Genomic DNA, 17,486 nt, shown 5'->3' on the forward strand with positions numbered 1-17,486 from the left:
CACAGAAATAATTAAAGTCTTGGAAATCATGTAGGTCTTGGCTTTCGTTACCTAAACCAACCTGCAGTTCTTTTGCAAGGCTTTTTTGTGTGGACAGTCCCAGCCCAGATGTCATCACTCAAGTCTATTGTCTAGTGAAAATGCTGTCTAGCAGGAATAGAAAAAAAGTTCCTTTCTGTGCAGTCTGTGGTCCCATGGAGAATTGTGCCCATGACTCTCAATTCAACAATAGGGCTAAAGGTTAAACAATGATACAGGTCAAATGAACAACCTTTTTCAAATGTTAGCACGCTGTATGTCAATGACTTGTCAGTTCTTAGACTATTATCTGGTTTTAAAATGACAGCTTGTCCTAGAGGAATTAGAATGAAGGTGAGTAATCTCTGCCGGAAGATTGAATGGTCTAGGATCTTCAAAGTTTTCAGTCAAATCTGTGAACTGACAGATGACTTATTTTGTTCTCCCGGTTTATTTGACATTTGGATTTTTTTTTGTTTAACTGCTTTTGTTGTATTTAGGAAAGGTGTAATGTTTTCAAGATTGTACCAATAAATGTATAGCTACCGTTGAGGTGGTTTGCTTTGGAAAATTAAGTGGCTGTGGACCTCTGATGATGAAAGAGGTTGTCTAAATACATGACTTGCTGATGCTGATGTGGAGTATATAGCAGGCAGCTCTAAGCTAGTATTTGCATGGCCTGAAAAAAATGAATCTTGATAAAAGGCAGAATATGTGGACATAGCTCATCCTTGTCTGCCAAGAGAGCTATTAACGCAAAACTAACCATAAATGACCACAAAGGCCTGTATTATGTTGCAGAAGGAGCCTGCAAACAAAAATGTGGAGAAGGTTTGCAGTCATGGGACAGAAGATGAAAGGATTCAATGGCAGCGATGGCAGCAGCAGAAGTGTCAAATAATCTTTGTCTGTTTATTGGAGATTTTGAATTCTGGATCTCAATGGAGGGTGAATGTTACCATCTGGAGGGTTTTTAATGCCAAAAAGATTTGTTCCTTCTGTTTTTATTTTTGTTTTTATTTTCTATGACTTAAGGAGCAGCTTAGTCGGCTCACCTTTCAATCCTGCATTTCCTGACCCAGAGCTGGCAGTCACTCTTCAGTGTCTGGCCTACCCTGCAGTCCTCACTCCATCTGTTCTGTTTCAGATTTTTTTGCCTGTTTATCATCTCATCTCCTTTTAATTATCTTCTAACCCATCTCCCCTCTACCATTTTGTTTCTGTTTGCTTTTATTTCTTCTTATATTTCTTCCTCACTTCGTCCTATTCCATCTTCCCAAAAATGGAAAGTCAAATGTTGTAAAAGCACGATGGGCTTATGCCACCCTTAGATGCTTTTGTGATGGTGGTTGTCTTCACTCAAATTTTTGGAGTGCTTTTCTTCCTGTAAACGCAAATAATGGTTCACCTGAGGAACCTAGTAAACAAGTGGCGCATAAGAAGCTGGAAAGATGTTACCTTCTGCTTCTAGTAGAATTTGAAATCTTCACTTGGCAGCTGTCCTGTATCCCAGTATGTAGTATATCAGCCTGATTTTTCAAAATGATTTTACCATGTGAATTGTCAAGGTAAGGACAGCCAAGCAAACCAAGTGGAAGCTTTGTTAAATTGTCCTATGAAACAGATACCAAACTGTGGCTTCTGGGCTGAATGTAGGTTACTACAACTTAAAATTCCATGCTTGAACTGGAGCTATTTCATGCAATCCGCTACAGCACGGGAATGATGTGGATGCTGTTCGGGAAACTTAATTTCTGGCCATGGTAGGATGAGGGTAGCAGGGATATTCTAGACCACGCCTGCTGGGGTGTCCAGCTGCCTCTGGGTGTTCCTTTGCTTTTTGTGGGACAGGGAGGATGCAGTTATTTGGTTGGATTTGGTTTACACCAACGATTTTCCCTCATGGTAGGGGAAAAAGAGACTTGGGTATGGCTAACTTCTCAGCTTCCTTGGTCTGATGGAGTGACTGGAGGAGATCCGTTCATGAACAAGAATCTGTGTTCATTTCCTGGAGTTAACAAAAGAGGGTTTTGTCTGCTTACTTTTGTTTATTATTATATGTGATGTTGAAGGTCAAGGATAATATTTCAGCACAGTATAATTTTGGTTAGGGAAAAGGGGAAATAGTTTTTTGGTTTAAGAAATTATTCACACATTAGTTACATTTCACATTTTTCTGAAAATGATCTACCAAAGTTAAAACAAACAGTCTTGGATATTGCCATGAAGGATTATTTTCATAACTAGTGGCCCATGTTAGATATTGCTAGGGGTACAAATTAAATTACTGTGGAAGAATTCAAATGTATAATATATAATTAAATTCTGACTTACCAAACTACAGTGTGGGAAAGAAAACAATGAAACTAGTGGGAAAATAAAGGCATCTGGGTGAAGCATTATACTTGGTGCACGTTCTAATTTTAAACATCAGAACAGTATATATTTAGTTTAGCTTTTAACATTAGGTTTGAATACTCAAACATTTTTGTAAATAATTTCTTCTTTTTTTGTGCATTTGAAATAATAGATCTTTCTAAGTAGGAAAAAATGTCTTGAACATTGATTTCTACTTTCATTTTTGTGGTGTGTTACAAAACCAAGCAAATGCAAATCTGCTTGGACCTAAGGACCAGTTGGTATCCCAGTATGGGCAGTTGAATGGGTATATTTGATATCTTCTGAATTAGAGGACTCAGCTGTGGTGACTAAGTGGGTCACTCCACTCATTAATTGAGGGGCAACTGTTTAATATTGTCCGTTGTTTCACTTCACAGCCTGTCGCTTCCCAAACTGCCTCCTGGCAATACAGCTCTGCAGGGAAGCCGTCAGCCTTCTCCTATTGGAATGATGGTCAAGAGACATGCGCTTAATTTGGATAAAATGAATAAAAGCACAAAGAAAATTGTAAACATGGCGGTCAAATTTGAAACTATTTATTATGTTACAAGATTCTAGGACATCCCTGCTAACTCTTTCTTTTATTGTGATGTACTCAGTTTTGCAAAAACAAACAAACAAACAAAAACAAGCCAACACTGTACAGAATTAGTATTTTTATTTAAAACCAAGAAATAATAAAATCTTAGCATTTTACTGTTATGTGCTTACAGTGGGAAGTTTTAATTTCAACTTTGTAGCAAGTAAAGCCCTCAAGTGCCATTGCATAGCAGAAGAATCAAATGTTTCTCAAAATCCAGAATATAATGTTAAATCTCAGTCTTTGTGTTAAAATCACTGCATTGGTGCCCAGTGGAATACATTAGCCCCCTTTGAATCAGGCATTGTAAAAGTAAATGTATGAAGACTTCATAATCTTTAATATCCATTTTAGGTCTAATTGAATTATTGTATATACAAATTTGTCTTTGTTGATGAGGCTTAGTGGAAATGCTTAATAAAACATGATCCTTAATTAATCTGGTTTAATTAAAACAGGTCTGTCCTTGTTGACAACCAGAGACTGGATTATATTGTAGCAGTTTACACAGGGGCTGTGTAACAGATGAACCCTTTCAAGTTTGTAACACTGGAAGATCATTTACAGAAAAAATTAAAATGTACTTGGCCCCAGTGCACTCAACTCCAAGTCAGTTTTTTCCTTTTGACATCAGAAGAACTTTTGGATGTTGTATTCGATCAAACCCAGAGTATTAAAGAGCTTCTAAACATTAGCAAGAGAACCTTTCTCAGTCGAGGACATGGGGTAACAGACTGCCCTCCATTCAGGAATGTCACAGATGGCAGATAAATTACAAGTAGGTTAAAGGATTTGCTAGTGGCACCTATTAAACGTCCTCCAGCAGGACTCCAGTCACAGGCAGGTGTGCTCTGCCAGGTAGGAGAGCATGGGGAAGGTGATGTGGACAAAGTCCCAATTCCTAAAAGAAAAAACTGAAGGTACCTTCCAGGTTGAAATAGAGAACTGGCCAGAGCACAGTAAATTAAACAGCCAAGCTATGAATTACAATATTCTGTTTCTTTATCAGGTAAAATAAATTTGAAATATTATTGGTGTTTGGCAGTGGCATTCCCTCACAGCCTTGAGGAATCCATGTTTCTCCCATTTTGAAGCTATCACAAAAGTCAGTTAAAGTTTCCTGAAGCAGCCTATTTCTCTGATTTGAAAGAAGCATTTGAAAACATCATAGTTAATTGATGTCAATTTCTCAATTGTGGTTTTGAGAAGAGATTGACAGTGAGAATTGCCTGATGCTTATTTTGAATTCAAAAATGCAGATGTGCTGTCAAATTAAGCATTAACACACATAGTGCTTGTGTTATTCTTGGGTATTGTTTTGAATATATTAGGTACATGACCTTTGGAGTTGTTCACTCAGAACCAGCAAACTGGTGATAGCTCAGCGGGACTCTTACTGCAGCGTGCTTGAGATTTTTCTAAAATGTCTCTAACCACATAATTAGAGAACATGGCATAGAGCTAGTGTTAGTAGCATCTTTAAAGAGTGCAGTTAATGAATTACCTGCAAAACCAAAAAGAGATTAAAACAAAAGTAGCACCATCCAACTTTATTCCCCACCACCTCTGCAATATATTTTATTGTTGTTCACTGTAGCATTCTTTCCCTTGTGGCTCAGTAATGAAATCAAGGTAGTGTGGTTCTTCCAGCTTCTCAATATCGGAGGTTACATACCATCACAGAGTACAGTAACTTCCAGCTAATCGTATAGCTGGAAATGGCTTTTCTTTAAATGTTTTAGAAGTGTATTAGAAGATTTAAGAAGCACATTTCAGAAGGTGATATATATGATTTGTCTTGCTTTAAGTACTCTATGAAAAAAGCAGACTACAGCACTCCCTTGTGAAACTGGCAGCAGTCCTAGTAGGAGCTGGGAAAGCTCTGAGAGTCCAGTGTGTGGAGTAAGGTTTTTTTGGAGGTGCCTCAATCATGACACGAAGCAGGTGGCGGATATAAGGGATGAGTCTCTTTGGCTTAATTGCTTGTGAGTATTGCTCGTTCCTCATCAACATGAGTGTAAACAGCAGTATCTATTGCACACCACTTGTTTTATATATTCTGTTGTTGTTGTTGTTATTTCCCTTTCTGTCCTATAAACCATTCTTTATCGTAACCCACAAGGTTTACCTTTTCTTCTGATTCTCTCCCCCATCCCTGGGGGGACAGAGCAGGAGGGAACAGCTGTGTGTGGAGTTTAGCTGCCTGACAGGTTAAGCCACATCTGGAAAGAATGCATAGACTCTGGTAAAGACTTTTCTGCAGAATTGTGCTTTTAAAAGAGACAGTCAATGAAGATTTGTGTCATCAGTCAGAATGTTAATGCCCAGGCACTAGTAGTTTGTGTTCTTGTCAGTCATCAGCTATGCAATTATATGGGCAAATGGTTGAGGAAGAAACTGTACTGTAGCTATGGTTCTTTGAATTATTATGTTATTTATGGTCCATGGTCTATTAGCAGCACGTCTTCACAATACTTGGCTTTTACATCAAGACATTGAGGACTCTGGGAGCCCTGCACATCGTGCTCTTAGCCCAAAAACAGAACACTTGGAGCTGAAGTACAGACCACAAGTTATGCTGTTGGCAGCCTGAATCCACAGCCTTTCAGCTTCATCCACTTAGAATGCACAAGAGCCATCAAATGAGAACATATTTATAATACATCTGAGAGGGCTGTTGTAGCTGTGATAGCTGTGAGGTAAATAAATGTTTCTTTCAGTGCTCCTGCTGAGTTTCCAACTAGTTTTAGAGCAGAGAAGAGCACATAGGTGTCGGAGCAAACCCAGGTACAATTAGGTCACCTCCCTTCCTCTCTGTGCAGGCACCTGTTCTGTTGCCTCTTCAAGTTACTTCAGCCTTGCTGCCTCTGCTATTATTAGTGCAGAGCCCAGGGAGGGTCAGAGGAGATGCCCAGGTGAGTTCCCATCCTGCTGCAAGAGCTGTGGATGTATAATACACGGGAGACGTGACCCCAATAAAGCTGGCCACCCACAAACTGCTCTGACATACATTAATGGAGAGTGAGCCTACCGCAAAAAGATTTCTTCTTGTCGTTATCTGTAATTAGAACAAGTGGGAGACTGTCATTAAACATTCTGTTGTGGATTATGAATTTCAGGTTCATTGTCTTCTAGCTACGAGAACCATTAGTTACGGCCATGTGTATTTGAATATCATGAGTGATGCTTTAATGGGTAAAGCAGTGTATTCTCTACAGGAATGCTTGCTAAAGATGATGAAAGAGTATAGAGAAAAAACTGTGTGTGTTCCTCTTGCAAGAGAATTTTTGTTGCTGGAGACCGGTCAATCTGTGAAGCTCAACCCAGTTGTAATAAACACTCCTTTTGTTGAGCTTTAAAATAAGAAAAGCTTCCCTTGCATGCTTGCTTTTTGTGCTGCGAAGTTCCTATCTTTAGCAGGTATTTTTGTGCTGGATTCTGGTCTAGTGTGTTTAAAATTATTAGAATAGCTCTCTTACAGTATTCTTAAAACATACTTCGGTGACCGGTTGTATTCACTTTGCTTTTGTTGTGGCTGTTGGCGATTCCCACACCTAACAGATGGTGCTCGCTTAAACTGACAAGCTGTGGGATAGCCGAGATTACTAATAAAACCTATCACATGTTAAACTTGACCTGACATTAATCAAGTTTAGAATGCTACAAATGATTCATGGATAATAATTAGTCTCTTGATCATATTAGTGAACATCAGTCTCACATTGCTGCCATTATCTGCTTTCATTCTTATAGAGAACAAATTCATTGCAGTAATTAGGTGTTTTTAATGTCTTTTGAGCCAAAACGTTCTGTATGATTAACTTGGCAAAGAGGTTATTTTTAGTCTTTCGGTATGATTGATTTCAGAGCTTCTAGTAAATTAACAAACGGAAAGGCTTTCCATAAAATAGTATTTAAAAAAAAAAATATGTATTTTTTAATTTTACCAATTGAGAAAATTCCCATGTGTCTTTATGTGGTCATTTAGTATAATATTCATCATGGTGTGATTCAACTGTTGCCACAGATTACACAGATCAAAATAGTGGTGATTTTGCTAAACAGATGAACCTTTGAAGTTTACTTTTGCTTTTCTTGTTTGGTACTAAGCTATTGGTTGACATCAAGTGCTTTCAAATGTATGTGCTCTCCTCTGTTTATATCTTGAGTTAGCATCTTGAGTGGAGAGCTGCCTGAAAGCTAGGGTTTGAGCTTTAAGCATAAATTTTTTTAAAGGATTTTAATCCAATTTGAATTATACACTGATTTTACAGCCCAAGAGCATGAAATTTCTTTGTAAGTAATGAGCAAATGAGAAGTTTATGCTTTGTGTTCCTTATGCAGTTAAAGTGAAGTAGGTCATTTCACTGATTTACTGAAAGTGTTGCAGTTATTCTTCAATACTTGTTGGTTCTTAATGAGCATATAAAACTTCTTTAAATAATTACTTTTTAGGGAGCTGTTTTTAATTTATTTTCTGCGGGTTTTGATCCTACTCTTCCTTTATGCATATTTTAGACCATTAGCATGGACCAGGAAATATTTTGTAACTTCATGATTTTTTTTTTTAGTAGATTGGCTTAAGAATATTTAGTATGAGCCGTGGTTTTCTGACTGTGCTCTCAGTTATCATCCTGCATTTCCTTTCTTGCACTTTTGTTGCTGGTTTCCCAGCAAACAAAAAAAATCAATATTTTAAAGATAAGTATAGCCAAATACAATGAATAACTGAGGATGTGTTATGGAATTGGACTTTACCTTACTGTAAAGATATGCTTCAATTTATACTGGTTTTACATAATTTATTTGACATCAGGTAGCATAGCATATTTTGATTACAAAATAATGCAAAGGAACCTGGGTCATGTTAAATAACTGAAAATCTACACTTTAACATTTTTACAGGTGGTTTGGAGGAAAACATGAAATTGTATAAATGAGAGACGAATTACCTGTGTTTTTGTGAGGGAAAATAAATGTTAATGTCGAAATGGGAGTTACAGCTGTTGGAATCACAGGGCGCAAGCAGCAATACTTACTTGTGTGGTCACATGTTAAGTGATGCTCCTGGGACCGTGGGCTGTGATTTCAGGACCTTCACAGTTACTTGGAAGGAGCCACTTTGAGTCAAGCAGCTGGTTGCAATGAACCATCAGCTGGTGAGATGCTTTGGCAAGTGCTCATGGATCCAGGGGTCTTGTTGAAAGGAGGCTCCTGTGGAGGATAACAGGGAGTGCTTTATTTCTTGCTGCTGTGGCCCTTCTGGAATATTCTATCTAGTCTAGCTGGGATGGTTTCAGTTGACAAAAAAAAATGGTAACTGTGAGTTTAGGGGAGACATTAGCGAAATATTTGAAGAGTTACATCTGCTTCTTTGTGAAATGTTTGAAATATGAAGCTTGATTCTTTGCCAATAAAAAACCTCTAAGAGATGTCTTGGTCAGTGTCTAAGTAGAGGAACAAGAAGAAAAGTTGAAGGAAGAAAGAAATTGCTAAGAAATAGGCATCTGCCTTCCTGTGTAACCTCATCTGGGTGTTCCTGCTCTGGTGGGGGGATTGGACTAGATGATCTTTTGAGGTCCCTTCCAATCCCTGACATTCTGTGATTCTGTGGTCAGTTTTTTAATTGTGCATGCAATACTTGATTGGAACAATTTAACAAAGATTTTGGTTCTCCATCACAGCACGCTATAACCTGAAACTGCACAGTTTTCCAAAAAATCACTTGGCACTTGAGCATATCTCTTGAAGAGGAACTGAAATATGCGTGAGAGGAGAGGGTTTAATCCTCACAGCCATCTGAAAGTCAGTCTGAGCTGGCGATCCAGGCCGTGTCTGGTTTGGGGCAGGGAGCTGCCAGAGGTGTGTCTTTGATCCTCTCCCATCTCCTTCCAAACTGTTAATTTACACTAGATTTGTTTGGGTCAGCTGTTTTACTTCAAATGCTAAGGCTCGGTGAGGTGAACAGTGTCCCAAGTGTGAAAAAGATAAAAGTGTGAGTGGATTCAGTTTGATTTTATTTTACTTTCTTTTTTTTTTTTTTACTTTCTTTTTTTTTTACTCCCTTTAATTCCCGAAGCCATGTATTCCCCAGAGTGACTAAAGACTGTTTTGGAAGTTTTACCATATATTTGGTAGTAATTTCAGTCAACGAACTAAAATTAAAACATCTTGTAACACTTTATTTTGGCCTTTATTTATCTTAAAATGTGAATTAGCCAACTTTTATTTGTGGAAAGTTTGAGATTTTGAGTTTTCTTTTTGAATAATATATGAGACTTCCCCCCTCCCTTAGTTTCTCACATGCTGTTTGATGCTTTTTTGCTTTGAGGTTGTTTAATTCTTGGTACCTTCTCTGCTTTTAGAAATAAAACAAACCAAAAAAAAAAGATGCTGCAGGACAAGGGAAACTGGAAAGATTCTGGGGAGAAGGAAGGAGCAGAGATTATAACCATAGCTTAAGAGGGACCATCTTCCCTCCCTGACATTAAGCTGCATTTGATAAGATTTTCAAGCATTGCAGAGTAGCCTGTGTATCATCTGGAGTGAAGCTTATACCCCACCAATGGCATGTTTAATTCTTTTCCAGGTGGCTTTCTTTTCAAAATGTAACGTTTGAAAGCTGGAGTTTACATCTGAATAGTGTGGTTGGTGGCTCCATCATTGCCTGTTACTGGTTGGTTTATTTTGGGAGATGTGATATTTGGGATGAATCTCAGACAGATTATTATTGCATTATTTTAACTTAACATGGAAGTAATTCTGTAGGATTTCTGATGTCATTTAAAACAAGGATTTCTGAAGATATTATGTAGTAGGTTATCCCCAGTATATTTTTCTTCTACCCGTAAGAAGGGAGATCCAGATTTCAATTCTGATTTTTAAGAAAAACAGTTTTGTTAAGCAGGTGTTTGTGGTGTTTTGTTTGTTTTCTTTTTGTAATCTCTGCGTATTTCAGTAGGCTAACAGGCAATATCAGTTTTGAATCTGAAATGTGGACAAAAGGGTAAGGAATATTTGCATATTGTGACATAACAGATTGAAAATAGTTGTGTGAAAGGACGTTGGCCAAATTATTTTGTAGAAGGTTAATATGGCTTTGCAGAGACATTATTATGTTTTGGAATCTATATAACTCTCACAGCACATGGTGTTTCCCTGAGATTTTTTGTAAGGAGAAGGCACAATAGCACCTACTGGACTTAGTTATTTTATGAATAAAGTAACATCTGAAAACTTGTCAGAATGATGTGGCTTGCCTCAGAACTTCAGAAACATTAATAAAATCCTAGTGGTGTTATGTGGAATCCGTGTGCACTGAAATTTTCTCCTCTTCCTGCTGGAGGAGCCAAGTGCTTTCTTTATTGATAAGTACAGAGAGATCTCCAGAGCGTGATTTTTCAATTATCCTCTCCAGAGCTGCTGACTGGTTCAGTGTTTTAGCAAAATCAGCCTTCAGCAGGTTATTTGTGCGGCTTCTGGTGACAAACTGCTGCTCCTCAGCTCAGCGGTGAAAGAGCAGGGAGCAATCCCATTACTCGCCGTACAGCTCCACTCATTCCATACAATTATACCATTCTTTCCGTGAGAGGAACATTATTAAATATAGCCATAGTTGTTAATTTGATTTATTTTTAAAGTGAGAAGGGAAAAGTTTTAAATAACAAGCTGCGGTATGACTATGTGGTTTATTGCAATGTTCACAGGGAAGCAGGAACCTGCAAGAAGAGAACAAAGGGTTTCACAGGTGGAAATAGATGCCACGAGGCTACAAGCATGCTGGAAGAAGTGGCTTGCATGCATCATTTACCCATCTTTTATAAAATGTCATTGAGATGCATTGCATTTTATCTCATCCCTGGCAGTCATCCCAGTCAAGCAGGTGTGCCATTTATCATGGTGCCAATTAAAAAAGACCGTAGTGTTCAAGTTAATTAGAAATTTTAACATGTATGGAAAATGTGAACATCGCTTTTTGAAAGACGAACCATGATATCTGCATTTTGAGTTCATGAACCTAAAAACCTTGTATCAACTGTATTTTTACTGTCAAAAATATTTGCTTGTAAGACAACCATTCGTCTTCTGTTCATTTTCTTGTCGTTCCAAACTTTCTGCAGCATTCAGTGGGTCTGTATTCTGCTGTTGCCAGACAACCTCTAAATAGTTTCATTCTGAAGACTGTGTGTATGAGAAGAAGCTCAGAAAATTTCTGTTCTGTCCTTCACATTTGCTGACCCTGCCTCTCTCCATTGCTAATCTGTTCTGATAAAAATTCCCTTATAGAATGTTATTACTGAAATAGTTGTTATTGACCTGATGGGAATGGAAGGAGCGTAACTGATAGTGAAAGCAGAGGTTTAGTTATCTGTTGAGTCTTCTTCTGGTCTTAAGATCCTTCTGTCTTTGATATCTAATTGGCATTTGGTAGGAGATGTCTTAATAAGAATAGTGTGGATGTCCAACATGAGAATGAGTTCGGATCTGAAACTGGATGTCAAGTTGCTAAGAGGGATACCCTTGCATTTAATTTTTCTGGTGGAGTAGTGAATGAAAAAGAACACCAGAATGTTTTTTGAAACAGTAAATTTTCAATTTACATTTTTCCCCCATTTATGAAACTGTAATAGTGCTCCAAATTAAACAATTGTTTCTATATCCTTAAGTTTCATTTTGAGAAAGAGTAAATACTGCAGTTTATGTAAGCTCCAACACTGAAATAGGCATTTCCTCAAATTCCTTTAAGAACTTCAAATAACCAGAAGTAGAGATGATTGGCTTTTGTTTGCCAGTTTGGTTAGTACCTTTCAATCAGATAGCTAGAAATGTATAAAAGTGCAGTCTCAGCTAATTTGAAGTTTGTCTTTTATTTTTAAAGGTGTGGGTTTTTGTATTCTGATAAAATCTTTTGGTACTTGAATGTAATGAAATCTTTCCCATGTGTTTTTGTAAGTATCAAGTGTGTTCTTATTACAGATTTCCCACTGACCCATCAGTTTTGGGACCATGCAGTAACCTTGCAAGTGATCTGCAGAGGGCTTAGCTTGTGTAGATTTTTTTAAACTTTTAAACATTTGTTTAAATGTTTTCCAATGTACGCACCTCTCTGCTGGAGCAAATATTAACAATGAACTGTGAATTATTTTTTTCTTACTTTGGATAGACATCTGATGGAGGATCATGAGCCTCAGGTGTACATTTCCAAATGATAATAGGTAAATGCAGGCTACAACTTCACATTCCAACTATGAGCTTTCTGTACTGAAAAGCAGTGCTTCACTGCATGATTTCTCACTGAGAATAAAATATTCTTAATGTATTTTAGCACTTGAGAGTACTCTCATGGAGTGTGTTTTTCAATTGCATTGGACAAATTTGCTCATGACTATGTGGATAAGGAAAAAAGTTAGTTTTTTATAGCAAAATGATCAATTATTCTGTGCAAACAACTGCAGGTTTAAATGAAATACCGTGCTATATTATTAGTGTTTAAAATATTTGGCCATCAGCCTTTTGATGCATTTTAAGTGCATTGCTTTGAGTCGTACAGCCCACAGGGAGATACAAATGTTAATTCTCAACTCCTTTCATACTTTTGCCCTTTACCGAGGGCAGAGTTTGATACTTGTTTGAATAATTTAGTCTGTGGGTCATTGAGTTCAGTTGGAGTATACAGAGCAAATGATCTGAAGTTAACAGTCTAGGCCAAAATGTTGCTTTTAAAACTAACTGTGATTTACTCAGTTCTGTATTTGCTGTTTTATGACACGTGTGGTTACTTATATGCCAAAGTTTTTCCAATGTTACTAAAAGCACCTACAACTTCAGGACACGTTCTTAGTCTCTACAGTAAAACATAAATTGAAATTAATAAAGAGGCCTTTTGGTAATTCTCCTAAATTTTGCTATTACTTGTCAATTGTAGTTCTCACTGGTTATTTGCTTTTCCTTAGGCAAGTCATAATTTAACATGAAGTGTATCATCAATTCTCATAACTGTCGACTGGCTGGTTTCATTAGTTTGTTTAGTTAGTTTGAATAATGCCCTGTAATATTTTTCAGTATATAGTTTCTTAATCTCAAGTAAGTGCTACCTGCATGTTAAAAAGTGGCGAGTTGTGTGGGGTTTTGTTTGTTTGGTTGGTTTGTTGTCGGTGTTTGGGGGGTTTGTTTGTTTGTTGTTGTTTGGGTTTTGTGTTTTGTTTTAATTTGACCACAAATTACTATGGTGCCCTATATCAGAACTGTATTTTCTTCATCTTTTAGAGTATAGAATCATCTTGGTTTCTCAGAATTTCTTTTTGGACGAAAACATTTTCCTCGAATAGAACTGTAAGGGCTTGCCTCCCTGAAACTTGTTTCAGCCTTGAGTGCCCTTTGTAAAAACTGCTAATTTTGCTGAAGCTTTCTCTTCTATTTCTAAATGTCTATGTTGACATTTACCCAGCTCTAATGTTAAACCATAAATAAGCAGTTTACTAGCAAATGATTGCAGTACTAGTGTATAATCTGCTTTGATGTGCCATATTTTAAGTGAAATATTTCTTCATGAAAAAAGGTTTATTTTCCTTTTGTTCTGCAGCTCCTGGAAGGAAGCTTTGCCAGAGAAGTTAGCCATGAAGTGGATGGACTGATATTTCAGCCTACAGGAGTAAGTAGCGTAAAAGTGGATTTTTCTCCCTTCACTCTCAAATGAAATTCTCACCGTCCTCACTCATCATCACATCTACTGCTTAATCTTTGTTTTGGTCAGGATTACTTTGCAGTGTTGGTTCTGATTTTTCCAGTTCTTCATACTACTTACATTCAACTGGTTGCAATCTAATTTGTAGTATGTGTGACATCGGATCAAGCCATGATGGTAGTTATCAGGAATCAGCTCATGTTCTTTTCCTGTGTTTACTGTGACATACTGCTAAATAAGGAGGGGTTTTTTTTGACTGCATGAGTTCTGTGAATCTTTCAAACTAATTATTTTTCTTTCTCAAGGATGTTCACACATTAAAATCTAGTTAAAATTTGTGGCTTATGTTGTTTTAGTGCAATTAAAGCACGATATATTCTTGAGTCATGTCTGCCAGTATAAAGGTGTATGAGTAGGGTGGGGAGAAGTCACCGGAAGAACTGCAAACAACCAGAAAAAATAATTTAAATGGTTCTCAAGCAGGAAGGGTGGCTTTAAAGCAAGTCAGTAGAATGGCCTCGTCCATCCTACTGCTGCTCCTGTTGACTCTGAGGGAATGGCTGTACTGCAGTGTGTGTTGTATATCGGCATAGGTAGTGACTGTAACATCATCCGTGTTGATTTTTTCTTTTCTTATTAAAAAAAACAATTATTTTTTTATTATTTGAAGTTTGACAGATATTTCTGCCCTTACAGTTACTCTCAGAAAACACTTGTATTTAGTTTTCCAGATAACACTTTTTTCTCGTCTGCTTCCTATATTGTAGATCTTAGCAAGGGTGATGACATTCCTGTTTGGAAATAAGGTTAACCTTTCTTCTCTGTTACAAGTTCTACATCAGCTAACCACAAACTCAGCAATTAGACCACCAGAACTACTAGGATAAAGAAAATTCATACTTTCATATACTTCATAAGACGTCCTGATGTTATCTTAGAATATTGTTAGCATCTAAAGCAATTGTCAAAGCTTCTCAGAACTACTTTCCTGAATATGAGAGGTTCACCTATGGAGAGTTACTACAGCTAAATTTGAACTTACCTTTTCTACTTGAATGAAATTACTGAAGAATTTGCCTCTCTAATGTTGTTACAGGAAATGAATAGCTGATATGTTTTGTGTTTCTAGAGCTTCTGTTTTCTGATGTAGCATACTGAGAAATGTATAACCCAACAAAGAACGCATTTTCTTGCATAAATGCTTGTAAAGGTTTTCCATCTTTAAAATACAAGATATATTTGTTTAGTCTAATTTAATGTTCAAATTTCAGTATTATTTCGGGATTTATGGAATGTAAGTTTGTTGTATGTGTTATTAAACTGATTTTCCTGGATTAAGCAATGTGCAGTTTTCTAAATAGCTTTTATAGTTGAGAAAATATAAATAATATATTCAGAGCAGAAGAAATTACTGTAGACCTATGAATTGGGAAGTAAGTATTAAGGCTGATCAACTGAAAAGCGTGAAGCTGATATAGATAGCCAACACTGCATTTTTTTATTTTATGTTGTACAGAGGGCATTAATATATATATATACAGAGTATAACAATGCATAAATGATCCCTTGAGAATACTAACTGAAATAATTTTTCTTTTTGTATTATAGTTGCAGTTATATGTGTGGTGTATTACATCATTTCCCAGAGAAAGATTCCTATTGTTTATCGGGGTAGAGGCCTGAATTTTGGTCATGGCGAAACTTAGAAACCTTTATAAAACCAGTTTGTCTCAAGTGAAGAGACCATGGCATATCCAGAGAAAACAATTCTTAGCAACCATTTTTATTGACATATTTGATCTTGCAGAAAACGAGAGAGACAGAAATGATGCTGAGTTTTAGAAGACATGGGAAATTTCAGAACATCTTTTGGGAGCTCTTGAAGCCTCTTGTGCATTTTGAGGAGAAGAAAACAAAAGTAGACAGGAATTGAAGCAAAATCACAAAGAAGGATAAAGTGACAGCAGAAATCACTGGAATCAGTGGAACGTGACCATTTACAGACAGGAAAATTTTGGGGGAAAAATACCCACACTTTCCATACTTTTGATATGGGGTGTTTCAAAAAGATGGATCCAATTTCAAAGCAGTTGCGGGGTTGCCATCTCGTGAATGGCTGAGGCGAGAGGCTGTTTGTGCACTGGGACAGGCATCCAGCGGTGAGAGTTCCATTCATGGATGGTCGTGGTTGCAGAGATACAGCGATTTCAAATTGGGTCCACCTATTTGAAACACCCTGCAGTTAAAGCAGAACACAGAAGTTAACTATTTAATATAAAGAAAGTTGAGCAGTCTGCTTGAAAGTATTTTTGGTGGTGTGGTGTGTTTCATTTTTTTTTGTTTGGTTGTTTTTCCATGTTTGATAGAATCATAGAATGTGCTGAGTTGGAAGGGACCCACAAGGGTCATCAAGTCCAACTCCTGTCCCTGCATATGACAACCCCACAGTTCACACCATGTGTCTGAGGGCATTGTCCAGTCTCTTGTTGAACACTGTCAGGCTTGGGGCTGTGACACCTCCCTGGCAAGCCTGTTCCGGTGTTCCACCACCCTCTGGCTGAAGAACCTTTTCCTCATGTCCAATCTAAACCTCCCCTGGCACATCTTCCTGCCATTCCCTTGGGTTCTGTTATTGATCACTAAAAAGATGAGTTTGGTGCCTCCTCCTCCTCTTCCCCTTGTGAGGAAGCCGTAGACCACGATGAGGTCTCCTCTCCGTCTCAGTTTGCTCTGAGATGTTCCTTTTGATCTCAGGTCTTAGACACAGGCATCAAGACCTGATGATGTATGGAGTGTATGGATACATTCCCCATGAGCTATAGGCAACATTGGTACTGGGAGTCAGCATGGATGCAGAAAGATATTTTGGTTTTAAGTTTGCTTTAATTCTGATTTAAAATAAAAATCAAAGTACCCACAACGATTTGTGAATAGGAGTTATGCTTTTAACATCTAAGAGGTTTGGCTTTTCTCAGTTTTCTCTTGGATTTGAAGAGATTTGGCATCAAGTGCCTTGTGAATTAGTTCATTTTGAGAAATTGGTATTCTTTAATGAAAAGAGATTTGTGGAAATTTTTAGTACTGAATCTAGGGTTTCAGTTAAATATAACAGTGTTTATTTTCTTCTGTTATTCTTCCAACCTAAACTCATGTTATGAATATCAAGCTTCTTGTATTGAAGCAGAAATTATTTTGCACTGTAATTGGTGATGGTAGAAATGACGTTAAGGATTAAGGAGATTGTTTCTGCCTGCACAAGTTAGTTTATCTTGCAGGTCATGCTAACTGAGCATTATTATTCCTAACTAATTCAGCAGTTACCTGAGTTGTTTATATTGGTTATTGCCCAGAGGACACAGGAGCTTTACTTTCACAATGACAATTGAAAGGCAGTGGCTGAGGCCTCCCTTCTTCTTCCCCTTCTGCCCTTCCCAGAGACTGACAGCTTTCACAGATCATGAGAAGAGCATGTTTCGTGGAAGTGATGGAGGGTTTTGTGCCATGTATAATGTGAGATTGCTTTGTAGGTGATTTGGTGTGATGTGTTTTTCATGGTGCCCCGCTGCACATACCTTCCATTAACGTACCGTTCTCTAACAACTCCATGGTGAGAGACAAATATAAGACAATTTTTTCTTACTATTGTTTCTCTTCTTCCTTTTGTATTCTTTTCCTTTCCTCTTTTCCTTTTCATGCATCCTCTCTATCCAACAGCCCATTTCCCACGTGCCTTTTGATTTCCCTTTCATGCTGCTTCACCCCAACGCTTCTTTTCCCTGCGTCATTTTCTATCCATTTAAGGTG

At 37.5% G+C, this 17,486-nt stretch overlaps 1 protein-coding gene across 1 annotated transcript in view; it reads left to right on the forward strand.

The window, feature by feature from the left end:
* The window catches only part of RNGTT (RNA guanylyltransferase and 5'-phosphatase), a 182,644-nt gene that overhangs the window by 79,030 nt on the left and 86,128 nt on the right, over positions 1-17,486 (forward strand). The window contains exon 12 of the mRNA XM_082048859.1: positions 13,581-13,649. Coding sequence (XP_081904985.1) covers positions 13,581-13,649 — 69 coding nt within the window. The remainder of the gene's footprint in view (positions 1-13,580; positions 13,650-17,486) is intronic.

This window comes from Streptopelia decaocto (genome assembly GCF_964273445.1).
Source record: "Streptopelia decaocto genome assembly, chromosome: 3".
Lineage (NCBI taxonomy): Eukaryota > Metazoa > Chordata > Aves > Columbiformes > Columbidae > Streptopelia > Streptopelia decaocto.